Here is a 26,741-nt window from a genome sequence, read left to right as displayed (position 1 = left end):
GTTCTCACTGATCTTCTGGGGGAAGGGCCTGTTGCCATGATTCTCAAATGTTTTTGCCCCAGGTGGAATTGCACCACCCTTGCCAGGGCCCAGACTATGTAATCTGCTCAGGTTTCCTCCCAGTAGCTTTTGCACCCTGAAAGCTTTCTGTACAGCTTTTGAGGATGAGAATGAAAATGGTGGCCTCCCAATCTCTGGACCCAGAGGAGCCATCAACTCAGGGCCCCAGTCCTCAGTGAGTCCTCAGAGAAATGCAGTCAATCACTCCTGTCTCCCTGGTCTTTGTCCACACTCCATGTTCAGCCAGCCTGTTACCAAGCATTTCTGTCTCTGGCCCATGGCCCCATTTGAAGCCTCCAAACCCAGCAGATTCCTGAAGTGTGCTCCTGTGCTGCTGCTCCTGGGGGAGGAAGGGGACTCTCCCCAGCTCTGCCACTTTTAGGGCTGTGGATCACATTTTATGGTAACTCTGAGCTGAGAGCCCACTCCTCAGCTTCATCTTTGCCACCAGCTTCCCCACTCCAATACCTAGGAGCTGTGCTGCACTCAGACACCCCTGGTCTTTCTGTGACCCTGAGGGTCCTGAGACCACACTGTCCCAGCAAGGGTTCCACACCCTGCTTGGCCACTGGAGCAATGTCCCTCAGCAGAGCAGACTTCTCAAAGTTCCGATTTTGTGTTCCTCTGCTCTGTCACTTGCTAGTAGTCGGCTGATGGAGGTTCCCTTCCCCCACCTCCCCGGAGTCTATCTTCCCATATATTGCCTCAGATTCACTTAATCCACAAGTCCTACCTTGCAGAAAGTGGTCAGTCACTTTTCTGTTCATAGAGTTGCTACTATTCTTTTCTTCGATCTTCCATTGAGTTTGTAAGTGTTCAAAATGGTTTGATAACTATCTATCTGAATTCCTGGGATCAGGTGAAATTTAGTTCTCCTAGTCCTGTGCCATCTTGGACCAGGACCACCATCCCAGTGGTAAACTCTAATATGACATATCATGTGCACCAATGATTGGAAGTTCTGATGAAAAGAGGTTAAGAGTTGGGAGGGGAATTACACACACATGTCAAGAGTTTATTGCCATAATCTCTATTTGTAAAATGTCATTGTATGTTGCTTTAAATCTTGATCAATGCAGTATGTGAAAGAGCTGAAGAACAATTACTTTAGCTGTAAGTGGAAGAAATTCTGTGGTAAAACAAGAGAGATTTAAATTAGTCTAAAGTTCTTTTCACTGTCGAGTAGATATTTAAAAAGAACATTAAGTATGTAGCTATTTCCTCTATTGTTAACCTAAGAGAACATGTACATTTTCCTGATACATAGGCTCCATATTTCTTTATAATTCCCAAGTTTTCTTTTTAAAAAAATTTGAGGAGCAAGGGATGCTTAGTCATTAAGTGTCTGCCTTTGGCTCACGTCATGATCCCAGGGTCCTGATATCAAGCCCCACATGGGGCTCCCTGCTCAATGGGAAGTCTGCTTCTCCCTCTCCTTCTCCCAGTCCTCCTGCTTGTGTTCCCTCTCTCTCTCTCTGTCAAATAAATAAATAAAGTCTTTTTAAAAATTTTTAGTCTCTCATTTATGAAAAGTTGTATTTGCAGTAAAAAGTCTCTTAAGACTATATAAAAATCTTGGTAAGGAAATGATGTAAGTAGTGACTAGAATTATGACATAGTAAACATTCTTTTACATCAGTGTTACCAAGGAGTTGTGAAGCACAACAGTACACTTCATTTGGAGGACTTGACTAGCTCTGAAACGTCCTCTCTTGAGTATCCTCTTTCTCCACCTTCAAAAGAATCATACATTTCCTTCTGATTTTTGTCCATGTGTTTATGGAATCAAGGGTCTGGGCTAACCTACCATATTTCATCACTTGGTGCCATCTACACATGAGGTATTTTAACCTGGAAAGTATTTTAAGTCTGAAGGTTTGGGTTTGAAGCTTTGTGTTATGTTTAAGATATTTGGGTTTAGTATCTGAGTTAAGGTGATTTCTATGTTCTTATCTTTTTAAAGGAATCTAGTTAATTATTACAGCCTTCTAATCAATATGAAGTCTTATTTGACAGTTGAAATCATAGATTGGAAATGAATTGGACTTGATCTAAATGGATCAAATGACTTGTTTAACTAAACAACTCTTCACACTGTGAAATGAAGCTATCTTCACTTGTTTTCATGAGTGAAGAAAACTATTCCAATCTCTTGACACCAATTTTCACGTATTTTTATTTGTGATGACAAATGATTATTTTGAAATGTTGCCATAAAACAATTTCAGTTAAGTAACATTTTTTGAGAGAAAAAGTATGTAAAATGGCTTTTCTAAGGAGTAGATCATCATATTTTGTCATTTAAAATCACTACTTTGACTTCATTGTTTAACTTATGATTACACGCTTTAGAAACACCACTTACTGTGAAAGCCAATCTTTTTAGACATGGATGAACATGGGGTTGCACCTACTCTTACTGAAATACCTCCCATGGCCTCAGTTATCAATGGCGAACCCATGCATCAGGTAAGGATAATTTTGCTTTTTCTTTTTTCATTATAACTGATCAAATCCTTCTTGAATCCAGTATTGGCTTTTATTTAGAAAAAGTGTATCATTTTTATGATTGGTCACTTAGTTTATAAGTTTTCAGTCTTTACACAAACATTGATTTATCTTCCTTGTAGGCTTTTAAAAATCCCACTAGAGACATTTAACATTAGCTTAGGTCACATATAACCTCCTTTTGGGTTGCTTTAGCTGTTTTTCCAGCCTTCTTTGACCAGCTTAAAAGTCCTGGTGTTGAAAGTTTATACTATCCACAGACAGTATCTTTTGATGAATAGTCTAAAAATATGACTGTAAAACAGACTAACCTTCTTTCATACTCCTTAGCTTTGAGTTCAATTTTCTAATATTTAAAGGTATTATTTTGAGCAACAATGACTTCTACCTACAGGATTGGTCTCAAGAAAGAACATTTTATAGATTTAGCATTTATTCATTTGAAGAAATCTATTCAAGAAAAGACTTTTTTAAGGATTCATTTATTTAGAGAGAGAAAGCAAGGGAAGGGCAGTGAGAGAGAGAGACTGAAGCAAATTCCCCACTGTGCACAGAGCCTGATGTGGAGCTCAATCCTAAAGGACCTTGAGATCATGACCTGAGCTGAAATCATCCATTTAACTTACACCGAGCTACCCAGGCATCCCTATTCAGGAAAGGTCTTCCCTACATATACAGGGTGAAAAGATCACTTAACTTTTTTCTTTGGAGTTCAAAAAAAAAAGTAAATATTGTACTTCTGGATTAGAATTTGGTTTGACATCACAATATCAAAAGGAGCTGAGATAAAAATGACCTGCCTGAAATTAAGTGCCCTTTCTTTTTTACTAGATGGGGAATTATCATCTGGACAACACTGCTGGAACACAATATACTACTAATTATTCACAAACAGTGACTCATCCCAAAAGATACACTAGATGGCCTTCTTGTCCTCAATACTGGATACAACAAGTACATCTGAATTTTACCATCAGACAAGTTTTGTTTTCTGTTTTTCTTTTTTTTTTTTTTTCCTGGAGAGTAGGAATTGGTCTTTCCATGTCAATGAACCTATTTTCTATGACCTTATTATATTAAATTTTACTTGGTTGGGGGAGGACCCATTACTTAGGATATTGAATTTCTCCTAAGTGCCCATTGATCCAAATGTACTCTTCTTCTTGAGCATTTCAGATCCCAGTGATTAGCAAGTTTGAATATTTTTCAAATTAAGAATAATGAACATCCACTTTCCAGAGTGGATGCACCAGTTTGCATTCCCACCAACAAGAGAGTATGAAGGTTCCCCTCTCTCCAGATCTTCACCAACACGTATTATTTCTTGTGTTAATTTTAGTCATTCTGATAGGTGTGAAGTGCTATCTCATTGTAGTTTTGATTTGCATTTCTCTGATGGTCAATGATGTTGAACATCTTTTCATGTGTCTGTTGGCCATCTGGATGTCTTCTTTGGAAAATTTCTATTCATGCCTTTTTTTTTTGCAGTTCAGTTCTTTTTTATTTTTTTCATGTTACATTAGTCACCATGCAGTACTTCATTGGTTTTTGATGTAGTGTTCCATGATTCATTATTTATGTATGTTCTTTTTTAACTGGATTATCTTTGGGGGTGCTGAGTTTTATAAGTTCCTTATAGATTTTGGATACAAGCTCTTTTTCTGATAAGGCATTTGCAAATATCATCTCCAATTCCAGAGGCTGCTTTTCAGTTTTGTTGATTATTTCCTTCACTGTGCAGAAGATTTTTATCCTGAATGAAATTCCAATTGTCTGTTTTTGCTTTTGCTTCCCTTGTCTCAGGAGATATATCTAGTAAGATATTGCTACAGCCAATGTCCAAGAGGTTGCTGCCTTTGTTCTCTTCTATGATTTTAATGGTTTCCTGTCTCACACTTAGGTCTTTCATCCATTTTGAGTTTATTTTTGTGCATGGTACAAGAGAGCGGTCCAGTTTCATTTTTCATGTGTCTGTTTTTATGCCAGTACCATACTATCTTGATGACTATAGCTTTAAAGTATAACTTGAAGTCTAAAGAATTGGGATACCTCCAGCTTTGCTTTTCTTTTTCAAGATTGCTTTGGTTATTTGGGGTCTTTTGTGGTTCCATACAAAGTTTAGGAATGTTTGTTCTAACTCTGAAAAGATGGTGGTGGTATTTTGATAGGGATTGTATTAAAGTAGACTGCTTTTGATAATATAGACATTTTAACAATATTTGGTCTAACCCATGAGCATAGAATGGTTGTCCATTTCTTTGTGTCAACTTCAATTTCTTTCATAAGTGTTTTACAGTTTTCAGATCACAGGTTGTTTACTCTTCAGTTAGGTTTATTCCTAGATATCTTATGGTTTTTGTGCAATTGTAAATGGAACTGATTCCTTAATTTCTCTTTCTGCTGCGTCATTATTGGTGTATAGAAATGCAACTGACTTCCATGATGCAATCAATGATTGCATTGATTTTTATCTTGCAACTTTGCTGAATTCCTGCACCAGTTATAGCAATTTTAGGGTGGGTCTTTTGGGGTTTTCTATATAGAGTATCATGTCATTTACAAATAGTGAAAGTTTGATTTTTCCTTGCCAGGTTGAAAGTCTTTTATTGCTTTTGCTGTCCGATTGCTGTGACTAGGTTTTCGAGACTATGTTAAATAAAAGTGAGAGTGGACATACCTGTCTTGTTCCTCAAAAAGTTAAAAATAGAACCACCTTATGATCCACAATTGCACTACTAGGTATTTACCGAATGAATACAAAAATACCAATCTGAAGGGATATATGCACCCCCATGTTTATAGCTGCATTATCTACAATAGCCAGATTATGGAAACAGTACAAATGTGCATTGACTCATGAATGGATAAAGAAGATGTGGTGTATATATATACACAATGGAATATTATTCGGGCACAAAAAAAGAATGAATTCTTGACATTTACAATGGCACAGATGGAGCTAGAGAGCATAATGCTAAGGAGAAATGTCAGAGAAAGACAAATACCATATGATTCCACTCATGTGTGGGATTTAAGAAATAAAACAAATGAATGAAGGAAAAAAAGAGGAAGCAAGAAGTGGACCCTTAGCTATAGAGAACAAACTGTTGGTTGCCAGCATGGAGGGATTAGGGGGATGGGTTAAATATATGATGAGGATTAAGGAATGTACTAGTTTTGATGAGCACCGGGTGCTGTATGTAAGTGTTAAATCACTAAATTATACACTTGGTACTAATACTACATTGTATGTTAACTAACTGGAATTTAAATAAAAGTTTTAAAAAACGACAATGATTTTTCTTAGATTAAATAACAGAAAAGTATGTCACCAAAGAATGGTTTATTTCTAGATTATATTGGTTCAAGTTAACCCTGGGGAGACCCTCACCATCAAGTCTGATGATGGGAACATTCAGAATATCCAAGGTCAGTAGAAGTATAACTAGATGTGTTTTTCTTGAAAGCAAATAGGGTAAATTTAAATATTAGTATGAAATGACTTTACTAGTAATCTATTCCATTAGTATCCCTTCCCATCTGAGCCAGATGGAATCCTCTTAAATTTATATGGTCCTCATAGGAGCATAGTATCAATATAATAACTAGGGCTCGTATTGCTAGTCTTACCAGAGATCTTCATGTAAGTTACTTTTTTAAATTGAAGATTAATTCAGCAATTTCACTTGAAAAAGTTCACATCTGGCATACACTGACAGTGACTGATAGTTTTAGATTCTTTTCTTATAGGAGAGGACTACTGAGGTCTTCAGAGAGCTCATTCACTCATACATTCAAGTATTTTTTTTTAGTGCCTATCATGTTCTAGCACTGTACTAGGTAATCAAGATAGAACATTATACAGGAGGGGGATAAGTTATTTATATATACATTTTAGTTTGCTATATATATGCATACATACATAGTAAATGTATAGCACATAGAATTGATTCTATAGTAATATAAAATTAACATTTACTTCGCACAAGATTTAATATTATTTCAAATTGTGATGATAATTTTTATTCTTATGCCAATTACTTTGTATCCTGAAGTGTTTTAGAGCTATGTCTCAAAAATTTTTCAAAACGTTATCATTTTTTAAAAAACTATCATTTAGCGATGGATTCCATATGGCTGCTATATAAAGTTTATTACAAACTCATATTATTTTCCCCATTATTAAAAGTAAATACCATTCTAGGACTTGAGAGCCACATAGATTTTTAAAACAAAGCAATAATTATAATTCAGGTAAATAAAAGATGATGACTCATAAAAGTTTCCATTCTGTGTTGGATTTTTAGTTCCTATGCAATTGTATGTTTAAGACAGTAAGACTATCTAGTGTAAATGTAGGGTATCATGAGTAGCATTGGGTCCTTCTCTATGTTATTCTGTTTTCTAAAAGCTATTTCACTTTACTATTATCAATGAAAAGCTTAAAATTAAAGTTTTCTTATGTCACATCACTAAAAGAAATCTATTTTATGGTTCAGAGTAAAACTTCTATTACTCAGTATATACATAAGTAAAAGAACAATTTACTGGAAAGCTGATACTTCCTTTTTATTAGTGTTTAAATTTGCCAATGTTTTTATAATATAAACTTTGCCCAATCCCCATTATGTGCTTTATTTTCCATCAGTTGTGATGAATTTCCATTGATTCATCTACACTCATACCTAGTTTCCCTTGCAAGTAAGCAACAGACTCTTTGAAAATGGTTGGCTGTTGTCAAAGCTTGGAGCTGGTTTTCACTGTGAAAAGTTAAATGGACTTTGTTTAAAGTTATTAAGGACTTTATTAGTAATAATTCTCTTTTAGGACCCGCTGATGTACCTCTGATGTCACCAAGTGGTACCCTGCCACCAATATATCTTCCTCCTGGTTACATGTCTCAGGTATATGAGTATGGTTTATTTCTGTTTGTTTGTTTTTGTTTTTGTTTTTGTTTTTGTTTTAAAGATTTTTATTGATTTATTTGACAGAGAGAGATCACAAGTAGGCCAAGAGGCAGGCAGAGAGAGAGGAAGGCAGAGAGAGAGGAAGGCAGAGAGAGAGGAAGGGAAGCAGGCTCCCTGCTGAGCAGAGAGCGAGGAAAGCAGAGAGAGAGGAAGGGAAGCAGACTCCCTGCTGAGCAGAGAGCCCAATACGGGGCTTGGTCCCAGAACCCCAGGATCATGACCTGAGCCAAAGGCAGAGGCTTAACCCACTGAGCCACCCAAGCACCCCTATGAGTATGATTTTATTTAGTATTTAGCCCTAAAGCATCATTTAACAGTTATTATGTCACTATATGATAGGACTTCTGAAATACTATTTAGTTGTTCATTTTATTATCATCATTGCTTAAAAAAAATTGCAGTTAAACTTAACCAAATCTCCCTTAGACTGTCTTATAAATAATTCCTTATTCATCTAATGAATTTGCATCTCATCATATTCATTAATTCTCTATTGTTTTTTGTTTCTGAATACTGTAACCAATCTTGATTACCTATTACAATTGCTACAGTAATGGCTTTTGATAGTGTGTAAGCTTTGGTCCCTAAAATTACTGTTTTCTGTTCAGTAATATTTCATTCTCAGTTGCTGGACAACAAAGGGCATTTTTTTTTATAAATTCCTCAAATATTTACCAAGCACTAAAGTAGACAGGGAAGTATGTCTCCTATAGACATTAACAATAGATTTCATGGCCTCTAAATTCTATAACTGAGAATATGTCTTTTCCTATTGCACAGCTGTGGAAATCAATAACATGATAAATAAGTCAATATAATATGGTTTGATTCTAAATGGAATTACCTATTTCAACAATAACTAACAAAAATACAAATGCATATACCTTTTCACCTAGCAATGGCACTTTGAAGAAATTTATCCAACTGATGTGTTTTTCACAAATTTGGAATAATAAATGTACAAAATTATTCATTACAATATTGTTTGTGATCATGGAAGGCTGCAAACAATGCACACTCTTGTCAATGGAGGACTGTGTACAATGGAGGATATCCAAATAACGGAGTACTATGCAGCTATGCAAAACAGTGATGTAGTTCTATGTACTGATATAATAAGATCTTTAAGATACATTGCTAAGTGTAAAAGGCAAGGTACAGATAGTAATAATGCAAATAATGCTTCTTTTTATGTAATACAGAGGGAAAATAAGAATCTATAGTCTTGCTTGTATAGACAAATTCTGGAAGGATTCATAAGAAACTAAGAACAATAGTAGATATGATTTAGGGAAATTTTACATTTTTTATCCTTTATGTTTTTAAACAATGTTAATATATTATCTATTGTTAAAAATTACCTTTTTGAAAGCCATACATATGGAGATGAGGAAGAATTATCTTGTCTTCTGCTTGACATAGTTTCAATTGGTTATTACTTTCTGATCCCTTAGGTTTTCTAAATTAAGAGCACAGGATATAATTCTAACTTAGTTTTAAAATGACAACTTTTATTAATTCTAATATGTTTATATGGTTCTGTCTTCCAACTTAGGTGGTGGAAGAAAATGGCATTCGCAAAATCATCATTGTGCCTCAGACAATTGACTATCGTACAACCATGCCCGCTCCTATACCACAAGTATCACACTTCATTGGACCATCCTCTCCTATGTATCCACAAGGTCCTCAACTTATGTATCCCCCAGTTCAAGGGGAATTTCCACAGCCTTATATCCAAGAGCCTTTGCCACAGCAGTTGCCACCACCACCGCCACCACCACCACAGCTGCCACCACAACCGCTGCCACCACCACAGCTGCCACCACCACCGATGCCACCACAACCACTGCCACCACCACCAATGCTACCACCACAGCTGCCACCAGCACCAATGCTACCACCACAGCTGCCACCAGCACCAATGCTACCACCACAGCTTCCACCACCACCGATGCCACCACCACCAATGCCACCACAACCGCTGCCACCACCACCGCCAATGCTACCACCACAGATGCCACCACCACCGATGCTACCACCAGCAACATTTATATACCAAGAGCAGCACGGTAGTATATAATTTTCTTAAACAGGAAATATTTTGAGTTTGTTAAAATTAAGAGCTTTGGGAAATTATTAAAATGAAAAAAGTAGAAAGTAGTAACATTTCCATGAATTATTTCATTTCATGCATGTATATTAGGATTAATAAAAATGAGTACTGGTTTGTGTTTAAACATAATTTTCTATATATTTTTTTTTACTTTGATATCACATTGACTTGTGATATTTATTTTTACTGGTTGGGTCTATAAAATCATATTGGAAAATTATAAAAGAGTGTTTTGATTATTAATGCCACACAGTGGGAATATAAATGACACTGAAGGGTCAACAATATAATCATCTTAGGACATTAAAATTTGGAAGTGGAGTTATTCCCTAGGAAAACAATATCTGCTCCTGTTTTTCTTTCTGTACATATCAATACATTACAAAAATACAGACCTAATATCTTTATTAAAGCAAAACGGGAAAATTTTTTAAAGTAAAACATTGCTTATCATGCTTATTTTGGTTTGAAGAAAAGATTTAAAAGACCTTGAGATATGTAATTATTATAATTATTAAGCAGTACTCCATTGTCTCTTTTAGAAATTTATTCCCATGGAAGAGCAAATTATAACCAGTCTGATGAAAGGGCTGTTAACATGGGAGAACATATGAAGAAAAAAATGAGAGAAGGCCAACTTGGAGGACACAAGACTAGCTATATAGTTAACACCTCTTTGCCTATGAACAAAACCAATGATTTTTCCAGTATGCCTCCTACTCCAAACACTTACACTGTGGACTATGCTCCAAGTACCTACACTGTTGACAATACCTTGAGCACCTACACTGTGGAGAATGCTCAACACACCCACACTGTTGACAGTGCATCAGGTACCTACACTGTAGACAACACTACAAACACTTACACTGTGGGTAATGTTCCATGTACCTACACTGTGGAAAATACTTCGAGCACCAACACTGTTGAAAATACTTTGAGCACTTATACCGTGGCCAATGCTCCATGTACCTACACCGTGACCAGTGCTCAGAACATTTACATTGCTGACAATACTCCCAGTACTTACACTGTTGACAACTCTCCAAGCACTCATATTGCTAATAATACTCCCAGCAATTCTTCCACTGACCATATCCCTAGTACTTCCACCACAGATAATGCTCTTCCTTCCACCACTGATAGAGTTTCAGGCCCTTCCAGCACTAATTATGTCCCCAATACTTCCATTTCTGACAGTACTCCCAGACCATCACCTATTGACAGCACTCCGAGTTCTTCCATTTCTGACCATGCTCCCAACACTCCCATCTCTGAAAGTGTTCCCAGCACTTCTACTATTGATGGTGCTCTCAATGCTGCCAGCAATTCCCGCACTGCCAGTGTTCATTTTGAGACTAGTCATGGAAAGAAATGGAGTACTACAGAAAGTGGAGACATCAAGCAGAAACCAGGTGGAAAACAAAGCAAGATCGCATCACCAAATGCTGCAGAAAAAGGTAAGGTCAGGAGTTTGGCTTTGTCGCCAATGAATAAATATCTTAATGTTTAGGAATCTCAGTGTATATTAAATATTTTTGTTTCCATTTTGTTTCCATTTCCTCTTATCCTCTTTATACCCCTAAATCTAAACTCTTAATGAAACTACAGTTGGGATGCCTTTTTAAATCATGGAGAAATGACCATCCTCATACAAAATGTGTCATGTATCTTATGTGTACACCACATAATTCTTTTCTAGTTGTCTGCCACTGAAACATTGCAAGTTACTCTACAGTCCTAATGAATTCACATTATTTCATTTAAAGTGTGGACTCTGTCTTTTGTTAGAGTATGTTTAATAACATACACTTTAGACTGCTCTCTTCTTTTAAAATTTTAATGTAAATTGCTACTAGATGTTTAGTAGCTCTCCTGGTGATGACATATTTGCAGTGGGATAATAAACATCTAACTTCTTTCTTTTGTCTTTACCAATGTAATATTTTATTTTGGGGTGTTTCCTTTTAGAATGCATAACAGAACATGGAAAGTCATGCTGTTTCACCATTGAGAAACCTGTAGTAAGTAACTAAAGTGAATATTTAAGTATTCCTTTTAATTTACTTTTTCATTCTAAATTATGCAAGTTCACTGATATTTTTCTCTAGTAAAGTTTTAATTTGAAGCCTTTTTTGGTTAAAATTTCATAATCTCTATTAGCTACTCAATACATAAAGATTCAGAATGGTATTATTAAATATAATATTAATAGCATTGTTTAATCACAGTATTTAAGCACCTAATATGAAGAGAACAATATATTTAGCATCAAAAAGTCTGAGGGAAATATTATATCATAAGTTACAGATTATATTTTTTAAACACCCTACTTGAATTTTTGTTATGTATTTTAGGTTTCTGATATTCAAACAAGATCTGCTACTATTTCATGGAAACTACATTGTTCTGAGAAATGTGATCACACCAAATCTCCTGTGACATTTGAACTGGCAATATCTAATAGTGGTAAAAATGGAAAATATAAAAATGTATATGTGTAAGTCTCTTTTTAATCTTTCTCATTTCTCATAATTCAATTCAAATATGCTATCTGAATGTATAGACCTCAACTTATACCTATGCTGAATTCTAAAGAATTTTTTCTGCAATTTTTTCTAAGCTTTGAATACAATTTTATACTAAAATGGTTTTATGAATGGTGGGTGGTTGCCAGGTCAGTCCTTGAAATTCATTGACTCATAAGTCTGTTAGTGCTAAGAAGGATCTTAAATATCAACTGGTCCATTCTCTTCAGTTTACAGCTTTCCTATTTGACAAGTTTAGACTCAGGGAAGAAAATGTTCCCTCCAATTCTCCCTTTTCTTTTTTCACTTAGGTCATTTGAGGGGGAAAAAATTTTCACTTTATGGTAGGCTACACAAGTGAGGTATTTATGTTGCAATTGGATTTAAGATAGACTTTCCTGGAAATTTCATTATAGAAGCTAGTTATAAGGTGGAGCTATGATAGCAGCAGGATGAACTTAGGTAAGTGTTCAAAAGATACAACCAGGGGGAAAAAAAGAGAGAGAGATGCAATCAGGACTAGGAAAGATACAGTGGATGACACAGCAAGAGCATACCCAACCACTCTGAACAAACAGCTTTTCGACTGAATGAGGACATGTAATCTAAGAACAGAGGCACAGGATAAAGGAAATCCCAAGTGAGGAAAAACAAATTCCTTTGCCCACCAAACAATTATGCAAGAAATAAGTCAGAGGTCTGGAACTGTCTCTACAGCACTTTTAAAATGATAATGCACTTTAAATTTCATTTACTAGAATTTCTCATCTTTACTCGGAGGCTCAAAGTGAAATTTTAAATGTAATTATTATGTAAAGTTTTATTTCCTTTATAATTAGCAACTAGAAATTTCAAATTTAAGAATTATAATACACAATCTATATTGGGTAGAGGGATGGGAAGATGTAAAATGTAAGAAAAGCTACTTATAAAATTAAGTTTTGCATGAGGTTTCATGGTGGACTTTTTCTGGTGTTATGTATTTCATAAATATTTTTGTTTTTTATTAAAATACTATAATCACCCTATCACTTTGAGTGTTCTTTGCTTAGAAGTATTAGCCTTTGCTTAAAAATAGTAACTTTTAACTTTTTTGGAGACTATATCTGGGGTAGAGCCTGCAAGAACACTTTTGAGTTGGTAGAGTAAACCTCGGCACCTGTGACAGTTTCAGAAAGACATAGATGTGGAAGCCCAGCCACTTGATCCAATGTAGCAAATAAGTACTCTCCCCAGAAAGATTTTCTTTTGTAATTGAATGAATAAATTGCATGATGCAGTGTCTTTGAGGCTTTTTTTTTAAGATATTATTTATTAATTTGACAGAGAGAAATCACAAGTAGACAGAGAGGCAGCCAGAGAGAGAGAGAGAGATAGGGAAGCAGGCTCCCTGATGAGCAGAGAGCCTGATACGGGACTCAATCCCAGGACCCTGAGATGATGACCTGAGCCGAAGGCAGCGGCTTAACCCACTGAGCCACCCAGGCGCCCCTCTTTGAGGCTTTTCATATCAACACTTTTAAATAAGCTAATTATTTGTGGAACATAACAAATAGCATGGAGGACATGGGGAGATAGAGAGGAGAAGGGAGTTGGGGAAAATTGGAAGGGGAGGTGAACCATGAGAGACTATGGACTCTGAAAAACAATCTGAGGGTTTTGAAGGGGCGGTGGGTGGGAGGTCGGGGTACCAGGTGGTAGATATTATAGAGGGCACGGATTGCATGGAGCACTGGGTGTGGTGCAAAAATAATGAATACTGTTATGCTGAAAATAAAAAATAAATTTAAAAAAAATAAGCTAATTAAAGACAAATCTGTATTATTACAATGTGAAGAAGTTGCAGTGGGAAAATTATAAAATTTCACTTCATAAAGCCATAGTAATTTCACATGCAAATGAAGAATTTGGGGTATTTTTTAATAATCTTTTTAAATTTTTATTTATTTATTTGTTTGTTTGAGAGACAGAATGAGCAGGGGGAAGGGCAGAGAGAGATAGGGAGAAGCAGACTCCCCATGGAGCAGGGAACCTGATGCGGGCTTGATGTCAGGACCCCAGGATCATGACCTGAGCCAAAGGCAGTCACTTAACCAACTGACCCACACAGGTTCCCCAAGAATTTGAAGTATTAGTATCACCTTTTGACATTTGTATAAAATGGGCTAAAATTATCTAAATTTCAAGGAAAATTGTGCTTCTTTGTCACTTGAATATGTAAGCTTAGGACTGTTAGCTATTAAATACTTGTAAGATCATTTATAAAGAAATATTATGTTCACAGTGGTGATGGAGTTATATTTACTCTACTTGATCTACAACCATCCATGGCCTATTTCATAAGGTAAGAATTCCATCCTACACAACCCCTATCCACCCTGCAGCCAGGCAGACTCCCCAGTCTGTATCAGTTTACTACTTATGATTTCTACAGTCAGCATTGCTACTTGCCAACAGAATGGCCCATCCTTTATGCTTCAAAACAGCCCTCTCCAAATCCATTAATTCACTTTCTTTCACTTAGTACTGGTGAGAGGGTGATTTGGGAGCCATTACATGTAACAATCCTACTTGGCTCTATTAGAAAGTTTTTTATAATTAGCTCCTAATATGTATCGGGGAATTCAAGTATCCAATTTAGTACATGTAAGGATAAATATTTGAAAGCCTACAACAACTCTCATTACATTTTTAGAATTACGACCATAAGAAGCTCAGCACATAGAATTATGTCTGAAGTGGTTAGCTTCACAACTCCAGGTTGTGAACCAGACCCTCCACTTGCACCCAGATTAATTAACCGATCCAAGAGCAGCCTGAATTTACAGTGGAAAGTAAGTATTTTACTGCCAAAGTCTCCCGAACATGTCTTAATTTAAAAACATGCTTTCTACTTTCTCCTAAATTTTAAATATGAAATTATGCATGCCTCAATTGACCTATTTCTCTAGCACTTTTCCTTTTTCCATAATCATCTTTCTCTTCTATTTATATCAAGCATCAAGTAAACTGAGAAATGTCTATCATAATTTCAATTAGTAAAAGTTTAAGTGACAACTTCTATAACCTAAATTTATTTATAATTGTAGTTACCAACAAATCTGCCTCTTAATTATTAACTTTCTTTTTTACATAAAGCTTCAAAAACAAAACAATACATAGAATTTGGGTATGCCTTATAGACTAAAAAAATGCATTTTAACTTTTAAATCTGGGTTGCTTTAAAAACAAAATGTAAGCAGATTAATTTTACAATAATTTCAATCACTTTAATTATATAGTATGTATGTACATATACTGTATAAAAACAGAACATCATAATTTTATCTTTCTGACATATTTAGGGCTCCAATGATAATGGTTCCAAAATAAACAGCTTCCTTTTGGAATGGGATGAGGTAAACCATGTTATTTCTTAAAGGCACTTGTTTATAAATGGTTATTAATATTATGATGAATTTTTATATTTGCAGCATTTTATAATATTCTAACATTTTTTCATCTATTACTAAGGGCAAAAGTGAAGGCTTCAAAAGTTGCTATATGGGTACCATGAAACAGCACAAGATCCTTAAATTGAATGCTTCCACAAAATATTCATTCAGACTAGCTGCCAAAAATAACTTTGGATTGAGGTACATTGAATTATTGCAATATTTAAAAGTCTATGCTTTAACAAGAACCTGAAAATAACTTTTCCATATTAATTTATTTTTCAGTGATTTCAGTGAAATAGCAGTCTTTCATACATCAGGAACTATGCCTCCAACACCTCCACCTCCTAAGCTAAAAGAAGCAGGAATCTGTAATTTGTCATTAGAATGGTGTGCCCCACCTAACCCAAATCCAAATGACAGTCTTACTTATGTACTAGAAATGGAAGAAGCAGGATCTGTAAGTTTTCTTTTCACATGCTTTAATCTTCAACTTCAGTTTTAGGTACATTTTACATGCATCTCATACTGAAAATTTTTAGATTTAATTTCTTTTTTTAAGTTTTTATTTAAATTCCAATTAGTTGGGATACCTGGGTGGCTCAGTTGGTTAAGCATCTGCCTCCTGCTCAGGTCATGATCCCAGGGTCCTGGGATGAAGTCCAGCATCAGGCTACTGAGCCCACTTCTCCTCTGCCTGCCACTCTCCCTGCTTGTGCTCTCTCTCTCTAACAAATGAATAAAATCCTTTAAATAAATAAATTAGTTAATTTCAGTTACCTAACAGTGTGGTATTAGTTTCAGGTGTATAATTTAGTGACTCAACACTTAAATATAACACCCAATGCTCGTCACAAGTGCACTCCTTAATCGCCATCACCTATTTCACCCATCCCCCTACCCACCTCCCTTCTGGGAACCATCATTTTGTTCTCTACAGTTAAGAATTTATTTCTCAGACTTCCTCCTTTTTCCCTTATGATTAAGCTAATTTCTATTCAATCAAACTGCATGATTCCCGTCTCTGTGTTCTAGATGGGACCAATGCTGAGCCAAGGTTAGGTAAGCCAGTACAGGAAGTTCTGAAGGTACTTAAATACTAGAAGATTAGCTAAAAGCAGCAGCAGCCATAACAACACAATAGATACATGGTGAGGTATGTTAGTTCTTCAACTTTGGGCCTATCCCAGATGACCTTACATGGTCACACAGATTCTCTGCACACTGCTAACAGGCCAAACCCTTTCCTCATCTCCCTGGATTCCTGATGTGGGTGGACAAACTGTCTATACTAAAACAAGTCTATACTAAATAGGCTACACGACTTAAAAGGCAGCTATACATTTTATGTTATTTATATTTTATCACATTTTATACAAAGCAACTAACATTTAGGAAGAGTTCTGTATAATTAATATGCTAAGTGCCTTCATCTACATTATCTCATTACATCCTTTTTTAAAAGGAGCCCTTTAAAGTAGAAAGTATCTCCATTTTTTTTAATAGAGAAACTAAGGATCAGAGAGACTAAGGGACTAGCTCAGGACCACCCAGATGGAAAATAAGCTGAAGCTGGAACTTGAATCTAAGCCTAATTCCTAAATTCATTGTCTTTCATTTCCAGGGGTTAGGTTTTAAACCTAAATATAACGGAGAAGACCTCTCATGCACTATAAGAAATCTTCAGAGAAGTACTACATACAAGTTTAGGGTATGTGGCTATAATTTATAAATTTGTATCATATTTTTAATATAAAATTATATTCTTCCTGGAGATGAAAAATGATTTTTACATTTAGTTCTCAGAAATCTTCCGATAACTGGTTTTATAATATTATTTGCAAACTATGCATGTTTTCAAATCACATATTTATTCCCAGTGGTCAACCAAGATATTCTCTTTTACTCAAACAGATCTTTGTCTACAATCTGGAAGGAAGGAGTAACCCCAGTGGAGAAGTAAAATATACTACCTATCCAGATAAGCCTGGATCCCCTAAAACACCATATATAAAGGGAAAAATCTATGCAAACAGAGTAAAAATTGGATGGGGTAATTTTTTTTATTTAAAATGTACCTTTTCTGTCTTAATATAACTGTTGAGAAGAAATCTTTTTCTAATTGCCCTCAGCTTTATAAAATATTCTCTTAAATTACGTGCCTTTGAAATATTTCACCATATAAATGAGTTCAGTTGTAAACGGCATTTTTTATAGTTCTCTATTGAGTTTTCTATTGCTATCTCATTAATTCACATGTGAAAAAATCACTAAATTTTATATTAGCCCTCAAAAGTTATGGTTATTCCAAGTAAGATTATATCTAATATAGAGGCCACAATTTAAAAGACACATCAATGATAAATGCCAACTTTACAAGAAATTATGTTTTTATAAATCATTTTGCCTCCAAACTGGCAAAATCTACTTCAAGGTACAAATACCTAACATTTTAGTCTCTTCCAAGAACTTTAAAATCTTACTTGACTCATGTCTAATATCAATCTTCTATTAAGTTTCATGTTTGTATTTTTTCTCCATAAAAAATTTAATTTACAAGATAACATTCCAGTGAAAGACTTTTAAGTTTATTTAAGAATAATTTTAATTTTATTTCTCTTTTCAGAACCACCCAAAGATAATGGTGGGACATACATTTCAAGTTACAGTTTAGAAGTTAGTGAAAATTCAGATGGTAAGACATCATGAATTTTTTCAAAGTTAAATTATAAGGTTTTTTAAAAGTTTTAATTGAAATTCCAGTTAGTTAACATGCAGTGTAATATTAGTTTCAGGTGTACAATATAGTGGATTCAACACTTCCATACAACACCTTGTGCTCATCACAACTGTGCATCGTGATTTTTTAAAGTTTTTATTTTGAAATAGTTTTAGGCTTATCCAGAGTTGTCAAATACAGTGTAGAGAATTCCTGTATATAATCTTCACTAAGTTTCTCCTAAAATTAATATCTTACATTACCATAGTACAATTATCAAAACCAGGAAATTGGCATTGGTACAATACTATAAACTAATCCAGGACTTACTTGGATTTCTCCAATTTTTAGTAGCATTAAGTTTATTTACTGATCTTTTATTTTTCTATGGCTAGTTCTGTAAGGAATACAATAATTTAACTATTGTAAATAGGTAACTGGGACACAGTTAATTTCCAAAATGCTTATTTCTTAGACTATACATGAGAAAATAATGGGACCCATAAAATTTACAAGCTACATGTAGATAAATTAGATAAATTTGCGTTTATCCCTTCAGAGAATTCCTGGAACATAATCTACAATGGAACCACAAAGGAATTTCTATATAATCACCTGCAACCTGGTACTACATATAAACTGAGAGTCTTTTGTACTTCACCTATAGGTCAAAGCCAGGTGAGGAAACAGAGAGGGAAGTGCTTAAATTGCAGATTGAAATGACCTATATTACTAAATGTTTTAAAAAACTGAAATTGAATTTAATATAATCATAAGGTATTTTGTATTTCTCTTAGCCTTCAGATATATTGACTATTCAAACACCTACACTTTCTCCTGCATCTTGCCATCCTCCACCCTTGAATGGTGAAGCAAAGACCAAAGAAACCAACATCAAATGTGGTGAGGCATCTTGTATGATTTGAAGGACTTCACCTAAATTTCTTGTAACCTCTGATTTTAATTAACTTATGTTATTAAGGGAGAGTAAGTGCAATTTTTACTATAAAATCAAATAATATTTAGAAAACTCTTATTTGGTAATTAAAATCACAATAATTTTTGAGGTATAATTAACATTCAGTGTTATACTAGTTTCAGGTGAACAACATATTGATTCAATAATTCTATGCATTAGTCATGCTCATCACAATAGGTATAATCATCATCTATCACCACACAATGTTATTAAAATATTACTGATTATAGTCCAATACTGTACTTTTCATCTCCGTGACTTACTTATTTTATACCTAAAAGTTTGTACCTCTTAATTCTCTTTATCTATTCTGCCCATCCCTCCACCCACATCTCCCCTGGCAGCCACCAATTTGTCCTCTGTATTTAAAAGCCTAGGGGTTTTTTTTGTTTGTTTTTTGGGGGAGGGCTATTTTGTTTGTTTGGTTTGTTTTTTAGATTCCACGTATAAGTGAAATCATACGGTATTTCTCTGATTCACAACACTTAGTAAATACCCTCTAGGTCCATCCATATTGTCATAAATGTTTTAAATGTCGAAACAAATTTAAAAGTTAATTGACAGGGGCACCTGAGTGGCTCAGTCGGTTGGACGGCTGCCTTTGGCCCAGGTCATGGTCCTGGGGTCCTGGGATGGAGTCCCGTGTTGGGCTCCCTGCTCAGTGGGGAGCCTGCTTCTCTCTCTCCCTCTGCTGCTCTACCTGCTTGTATCTCTCGCTCGGTCAAATAAATAAATAAATACAATCTCTTTTTTTAAGTTAATTGACACAAATTAATATGAGTTTTCTGTTACTTTATTAAGTGTTTTGACATTGTGTCTCCTGAAATTATTTTGTATTATTTTAAAGGACCACCCTTAAAATTATTTGCAAATTTTTAAAGTTTATTCTGCACATTTTTGTAGATAATCATCCTAATGAAAACTCTGAAGCACCTGCATATGCCAAAAAGGCAGAAGATAATCAAGATGACAAACAAGGAAACCCTAGTTCCAAAGTGAGATGCATAGTGAGTAAATTAATTTCTGAAGAATCCAGTTTCTGGTTAAAAGTAGTTAATAGTGTAGTTAATAGTGTTGGGAAAGTTATATTGTTCAGATGATCCATTCATGGTTCATTTCACTTTGGATGAATATATGCTTCTATTTCCTGTCAGGACGGGGAGTGACCATAACTGCACAGTAGTTTTGTGTTTTCTTATTTGTTTGTTTATGTTTATTTGTAGTTGGGATCTCACCCACTGAAGTGTGAAACTGCACCAGTCCCAAGCCCTCCTTCTCAATGTGGTATACCTGTGCTAACCTGCAAGGGTCCAACCTGTGTTGTTATTAGTTGGGTGGTATGTTATCAATTTATTTTTATTAATTTTGTTTATATAAGAGCACAGTAATTGGTTTAGTATTGTTTCTTGAAAGTTTACAATTCCCTAAGGAGTCAGAGTTTAGATTAATGCTCCATAAATCTTGGACCATGGTTCTAGAACACACGTAACACCTGATACTAGTACTATTGGAAAGGGTAAGGCAAGAGACACCTGGGGGGCTCAGTCAGTTAAGTGTCTGCCTTTGGATCAGGTCATGATCCCAGGGTCCTGGGTTTGCGTCCTACACCAAGCTCCTCACTCAGTGAGGAGCCTGCTTCTCCCTCTACCTCTATCTCTCTCTGAGAAATAAATAAATAAAATATTTAAAGAAAAAAAGAAATAAAGGCTAAGACTAGGGGTACCTGAGTGGCTCAGTCGATTGAGGGTCTGACTCAGTTTTGGCTCAAGTTATGATCTCAGGTCTTGAGATCAAGTCCTACATTAGTCTCCATCCTCAGGATAGAATCTTTTTGAGATTCCCCCATCTACCCCCACCCCTGATTTTACCTGCTCTCTAAAATATATAAGTAAATAAAATCTTAAAAAAGAAAAACGAGGGGCCCCTGGGTGGCTCAGTCGTTAAGCATCTGCCTTCAGCTCAGGTCATGATCTCAGGGTCCTGGGATCGAGCCCCACATTGGGTTCCCTGCTCAGCGGTAAGCCTGCTTCTCCCTCTCCCTGACCCCACTTCTGTTCCTTCTCTTGCTCTCTCTCTCTCTCTCTCTCTGTCGAATAAACAAATATTTTTTTAAATTAATAAATAAATATAAATAAAATACAAATAAAGAAATGGCTAAAACTAGGGGCACCTGGGTGGCTCAGTGGGTTAAAGCCTCTGCCTTCAGCTCAGGTCATGATCCCAGGGTCCTGGGATCGAGCCCCACATCGGGCTCTCTGCTCAGCGGGGAGCCTGCTTCCTCCTCTCTCTCTCTGCCTGCCTCTCTGCCTACTTATGATCTCTGTCTGTCAAATAAATAAATAAAATCTTTAAAAAAAAAAAAATAAATGGCTAAAACTATGGTAATCCTGCTTTCCAGACTCTTTATTTATAGAGATTAATAAATTTGGAAAACCAAATAAGTGATCATTAGAGAACTAATTTAATTTTTAAAACCAAAACAAGAGATAATAAAATTAAATCAATTTATAGAACTTAGTATTTTTTTAAAGCTTCATTGGGAAATCTCTGGTACTGTTTGTTTACATGTAACTCTACAATATGACACATTAAAAACGTGACTATGAGATAGTGAAGTTTTAAAAAATGTTTTGCATCCATGAGAATAGCTCCCAATTTAAATAAGCTCAAAAAACAAAAAGAAAAAAAGGCCTAGTTATTAAGCCACCTACATATCTTTGAATTTTTCTTCCATTCTTCCCAGAATCTAGTAGCGGGTACTTTAGCATTGACACAAAAGTTTTAGTTTGATAATAATAAATGACAAGTCTGATTACAGCACTGTACGAAATCCAGGGAATACTGGAATTCACATTTGATCCTAATAATCAATAGTCATATTAAGCAACATTAATATATCTAAGTTTGTTTTTTTAAGTAATCCATTTGTGAATAATTTTAAAAAATTAAAAATAGGAATTTATCAAATATGTGGGATTAGCCAATCCTTTCTCTTAATTTTATTTGAGCCTTTTAATGTTAGCTGTAGTGCTCTGTTTTATGTTTAATTATTTCTACACTTGTCTCATACCATTTAATAGATTATGGGTTTTGATATTGAAAAAATTATGTTGTAACTCTCCACAATATTTAGAACAATGACAATTTATAGGAAGAACTCAATTTCTGCGTTTGTTGCATCTTTTAGGTTCCTGTGTGTAATGGTGCTGAAATCACTGAATACAGACTTGAGTGGGGACAAAGTGAAGAATCAATGCACTTGATTTATACTGGCCCTTGTCTAAGCTATGAAGTTAGAAGTCTCATTCCTGCAACTACATATTTTTGCAGAGTTCAGGTAATCCTAACAGTTATTCCAATGTAAATAAGACAACAGTTATTAACCTATACTATCTACATCCATAATACTGGCACCAATTCCAGGGTAGTAAATGGAAGGAAGTCACAGACTTCCAAATGTTAAATATTTCTCATGTTCCGCAACATCACTCTGAGTTTCTTCACCTAGCATATAAAGCCCCACATACTCAGGAACCTACTTTTTATTCCAACCTGATCTGCCATTATTTTTTCCACAGTTCTGTTTCCTAATTTACCTTGAACTTTACAATCACCTGAAATGCTTGTTTAAAACACTGACTCTGGCACCTTCACTCAGACCTACCACATCAAAATATCTAATCTAGTGACTTGTTAATATGTAAAATTAAAAAGCACTCAATGTGATAATTATCATCAATTGGGAAAAACTTCAGAAAAATATTTCAAACAAACAAGTCTATTCTACCACCACCCCAAGTATGCCTTGTACATTTGTTCATACCTTAACCATTGCCTATCTTGTCTCATAAAACCTTAGCTGGAAATGATCTCTTCCTCCTCTGAACTACTATAATTTTAAGACACACAACTTTAAGATTTGGGTAGTCAATCCAAATTTGGAATGATTTGATACGTTGTCCCTATAAACTAAAGCCATTGAATTGTAGAAGCCCTAATATGGAAAATACAAGCTCCATCTTCCAGATTGGCTTTCATCATTGGAAGTAATTTTTTAAAAATCTTTTGTCAACTTTTTTGGGTATCTAAAAAAAAAATGACAATATATATTTGTGAGAAGGCCACTGCAATTGTCCAAAAGACAGGTGAGTTTATTAATATTAAAGATGCTACAGTGGGAAGGCTAAGACATTAATGGATTTGAAAGATATTTCAGAGGTAAAAATCAATGGAATGTGATCCTGCCAAGACGGAATGTTCCCATACCTCCCAGGTCCTCCTTCATACAACTTAAAAAAAAGGAACATAACACAACAAATAAGCATAGTTAGACTATGAATTGTGAAAATAAAGAAAAATGTAAAAAGAAAAAGATCCGGTCTCCGTTTGAGCCCGGCCGAAGCGGCTGGCTCGCTTAAGATGAGGTTTCTGCTAGTTCTCCTGGTGGCGGCTGCGGCGGTGATCCAATGCGATGCCTCCGCCAACCTGGGCGGCGTGCCTAGCAAAAGATTAAAGATGCAGTACGCCACGGGGCCGCTGCTGAAGTTCCAGATTTGTGTTTCCTGAGGTTATAGGCGGGTGTTTGAGGAGTACATGCGGGTTATAAGCCAGCGGTACCCAGACATCCGCATTGAAGGAGAAAATTACCTCCCTCAACCCATATATAGACACATAGCATCTTTCCTGTCAGTCTTCAAACTAGTATTAATAGGCTTAATAATTGTTGGCAAGGATCCTTTTGCTTTCTTTGGCATGCAAGCTCCTAGCATCTGGCAGTGGGGCCAAGAAAATAAGGTCTATGCATGTATGATGGTTTTCTTCTTGAGCAACATGATTGAGAACCAGTGTATGTCAACAGGTGCATTTGAGATAACTTTGAATGATGTGCCTGTGTGGTCTAAGCTGGAATCTGGTCACCTCCCATCCATGCAACAGCTTGTTCAAATTCTTGACAATGAAATGAAGCTTAATGTGCATATGGATTCAATCCCACATCATAGATCATAGCCCCACCTATCAGCACTGAAAACTCTTTTACATTAAGGAATTTTTTGCAAGAGCAGCGTGACTGACATTATGAAGGCCTGTACTGAAGACAGCAAGCTGTTAGTACAGACCAGATGCTTTTTGGCAGGCTCGTTGTACCTCTTGAAAAACCTCAATGCAAGACAGTTTTTCAGTGCTGGCACATTTTGGAATTCTGCACATTCGTGGAGTGCAATAATACTGTATAGCTTTTTTTTTCTTCCCCAAATCTACTCAGTTAACAGTTTTTAAAAAATGTAGACATTACCACTTGTACCGTTTTTTTCCTTAGTCATATTTGGAAAAGTAGAAAATGGAGTTACAATTTGACTTTCTTTTCAAAGATGTCTGTTAAATCTGTTGTGATTTTATATGAATTTTCCTTTTTTATAGTTTAAAATTGATCTTTTTGGGTATACAGCTGAAGTTCCCAAATACTTTATAAGAGTATATCAGGCATCTTTAATTTGGTCATTTCCAATTTATAGTTTTCAAAATACTGCAGATTGTGAACAGTGCATTATATGAGATTATGGGGGGAAATCCTATATCCAGAGTACTCTACCAGTTTGTGTGTATGTGCGTGTGTGCGTGTGTGATTACCAGAGAATTACTAAAAGACCAACTGCTTTTTAAATACTGTTAATGTAGTTCAAGTGTCTTGCCTTGACCAATCTAATGAGTTGATTAACTGGGCCTTTATACTTAACTCAATAAAAAACTAAGCAGATGTAAGTTAAAAAGTTTGAATTTATTGCCCAGCGTACCTATTAACATTATATTTAAAAGTTTCTTCCTCAATTTTTGTTTTTGACTTACAGATAATTTCATAAGGAACATACTTCACTTTTATATACAAATAGTAAGTCACTTACCATTTTTAGGGTAGTTGAAACTCAGTTCCCTTGAAAGATCAGTTAAATCTCTGTACAACATTAATTTTAGGTGAGTAGAGAGTACTTGTTTAGTAATTTAACTTGTTTAACATCATATATCAGAATTTTATTATATTTAAGGAACAAAGTTAGAAAGTTTTTTATTCAGTGAATTTAATATCTTTTCAGAGTTCTAAAAAGATAGTTTTTTTTTAAGCAGGAAACTTAAACTGCTGTACTATAAAGGCAATTAGCAAAAATAGGATCATAATATAGAAAAATAGTCATATATCAGCAATCTTAACATATTTTAGCTTCCATATGGGAATAGAAAAGGTAGATCTAGATTTGTTGCTAGAAATAAAGGGATTTGAGGAAAAATTATGAAACAATTCAACATTTGGTCTACCAAACACTTAGCATAATGGTATACTTCATTTGTCACTGAATATTTGTTGAATTAATGTCTGGTATTCATGATTTTACAGCCTCAAGGTGGAACATACTATAATCTCTAGTTAACAAGAAGGTAGTCTGATAATTCACTGCAGAAAATTGATTTTACGACTTCTCTTTTTAATTAGGACTGCAGAACTATTAACCTAAGTTGATATAGTGGCAAGAGTCAGTAGAGGTTAAGCTGGAAGTTACTTAGAGGTTATTATTCAGGTTTACTATTTTATAAGCCTGGTCAGGCTTAAAGCCTCATTACTTTCATTTGTAGAAGCCCAGAACAAATTATCTGTCTTCTGCACATTGAACACAGTGCTCAGCATGCGTAGGGCCCTTCTTCAGCAGATGGCCATTCCACTAGTGACAAATTGACATTTTGGCGTTTAGACCTTCCATGCTTGAGCCTCGGATGTTCCCATATATCTGACAGGTCAGCCCCAAAAAACTTAAGATTAAATTCTAACATGTTTCATGTTTGTCTTGGCTGAATAACTTGTCTTTTGGAGAATAGCTTTAAGTGGCTTAGACACTGATAAAACTCAGTGTGTTATGTTTTTGACATTCATCTCAATATTGTTTTATCCTTGACCCTATTTAAATCTAGGATTCAGTAGAGTCTAGTGAAAAAGTTAGTGGGAAGCATGAATATAAACAAGGAAAAGGGGAAAGTTAAAAAGACACTATTTAGTATTCGTTTTATTATATTTCTAACATTCAGAATTTATTAGTTGCTTACAAATTGGTGTGGCTATGTAGTTTATAAATATTTATGTACTATATTAAGTAGAAGACCATTGAACATTACAGTAGGTTGGCTACTATTATTGGAGTTCTTACCACAGTCGCTGTTGTGGAAGAAATTACTTGTTAGATTAATAAAAAAAATGTTGGCAAAACATGGCTTTATACCTCAGTGTCAAGTTGTGCAAGACAGATAAACGTTTTCAGAATATAAATACATTTTTTCTCTGCTTGACTTATTTCGCTAAGCATGATACGCTCTAGTTCCATCCATGTTGTTGCAAATGGCAAGATTTCATTTCTTTTGATGGCTGCATAGTATTCCATTGTGTATAT

At 35.2% G+C, this 26,741-nt stretch overlaps 2 protein-coding genes across 4 annotated transcripts in view; both read left to right on the top strand.

The window, feature by feature from the left end:
* Positions 1–1,728: 1,728 nt before the first annotated feature.
* The window catches only part of LOC131821618 (fibronectin type III domain containing protein 3C1-like), a 52,649-nt gene continuing 27,636 nt past the window's right edge, over positions 1,729–26,741 (top strand). Inside the window, exons 1-22 of one of the 3 annotated variants that reach the window (XM_059157841.1) lie at positions 1,729–1,901; positions 2,447–2,529; positions 3,400–3,522; positions 5,922–5,997; positions 7,396–7,472; positions 9,091–9,607; positions 10,194–11,111; positions 11,623–11,675; positions 12,009–12,151; positions 14,464–14,523; positions 14,875–15,013; positions 15,524–15,577; positions 15,693–15,814; positions 15,899–16,073; positions 17,238–17,324; positions 17,528–17,666; positions 18,240–18,308; positions 18,892–19,010; positions 19,130–19,235; positions 20,215–20,318; positions 20,535–20,648; positions 22,499–22,648. In XM_059157841.1, the coding sequence (XP_059013824.1) occupies positions 2,449–2,529; positions 3,400–3,522; positions 5,922–5,997; positions 7,396–7,472; positions 9,091–9,607; positions 10,194–11,111; positions 11,623–11,675; positions 12,009–12,151; positions 14,464–14,523; positions 14,875–15,013; positions 15,524–15,577; positions 15,693–15,814; positions 15,899–16,073; positions 17,238–17,324; positions 17,528–17,666; positions 18,240–18,308; positions 18,892–19,010; positions 19,130–19,235; positions 20,215–20,318; positions 20,535–20,648; positions 22,499–22,648 (3,426 nt within the window). In that variant the 5' untranslated portion in view covers positions 1,729–1,901; positions 2,447–2,448. Of the gene's footprint in view, positions 1,902–2,412; positions 2,530–3,399; positions 3,523–5,921; positions 5,998–7,395; positions 7,473–9,090; positions 9,608–10,193; positions 11,112–11,622; positions 11,676–12,008; positions 12,152–14,463; positions 14,524–14,874; positions 15,014–15,523; positions 15,578–15,692; positions 15,815–15,898; positions 16,074–17,237; positions 17,325–17,527; positions 17,667–18,239; positions 18,309–18,891; positions 19,011–19,129; positions 19,236–20,214; positions 20,319–20,534; positions 20,649–22,498; positions 22,649–26,741 lie in introns of all 3 variants that reach the window. The other 2 variants (XM_059157840.1, XM_059157842.1) reach the window with 2 other exon arrangements.
* LOC131821620 (thioredoxin reductase-like selenoprotein T) lies at positions 23,696–25,079 on the top strand. Its single transcript, XM_059157843.1, has one exon. It carries the CDS (start codon positions 23,731–23,733, stop codon positions 24,316–24,318), a length of 588 nt encoding a protein of 195 aa, XP_059013826.1. The 5' UTR covers positions 23,696–23,730; the 3' UTR covers positions 24,319–25,079.

This window comes from Mustela lutreola, chromosome X, assembly GCF_030435805.1.
Source record: "Mustela lutreola isolate mMusLut2 chromosome X, mMusLut2.pri, whole genome shotgun sequence".
Classification (NCBI taxonomy): Eukaryota; Metazoa; Chordata; class Mammalia; order Carnivora; family Mustelidae; genus Mustela; species Mustela lutreola.
Note: the sequence above shows the minus strand (reverse complement) of the source record. Positions and strands in the feature narration are given on the sequence as shown.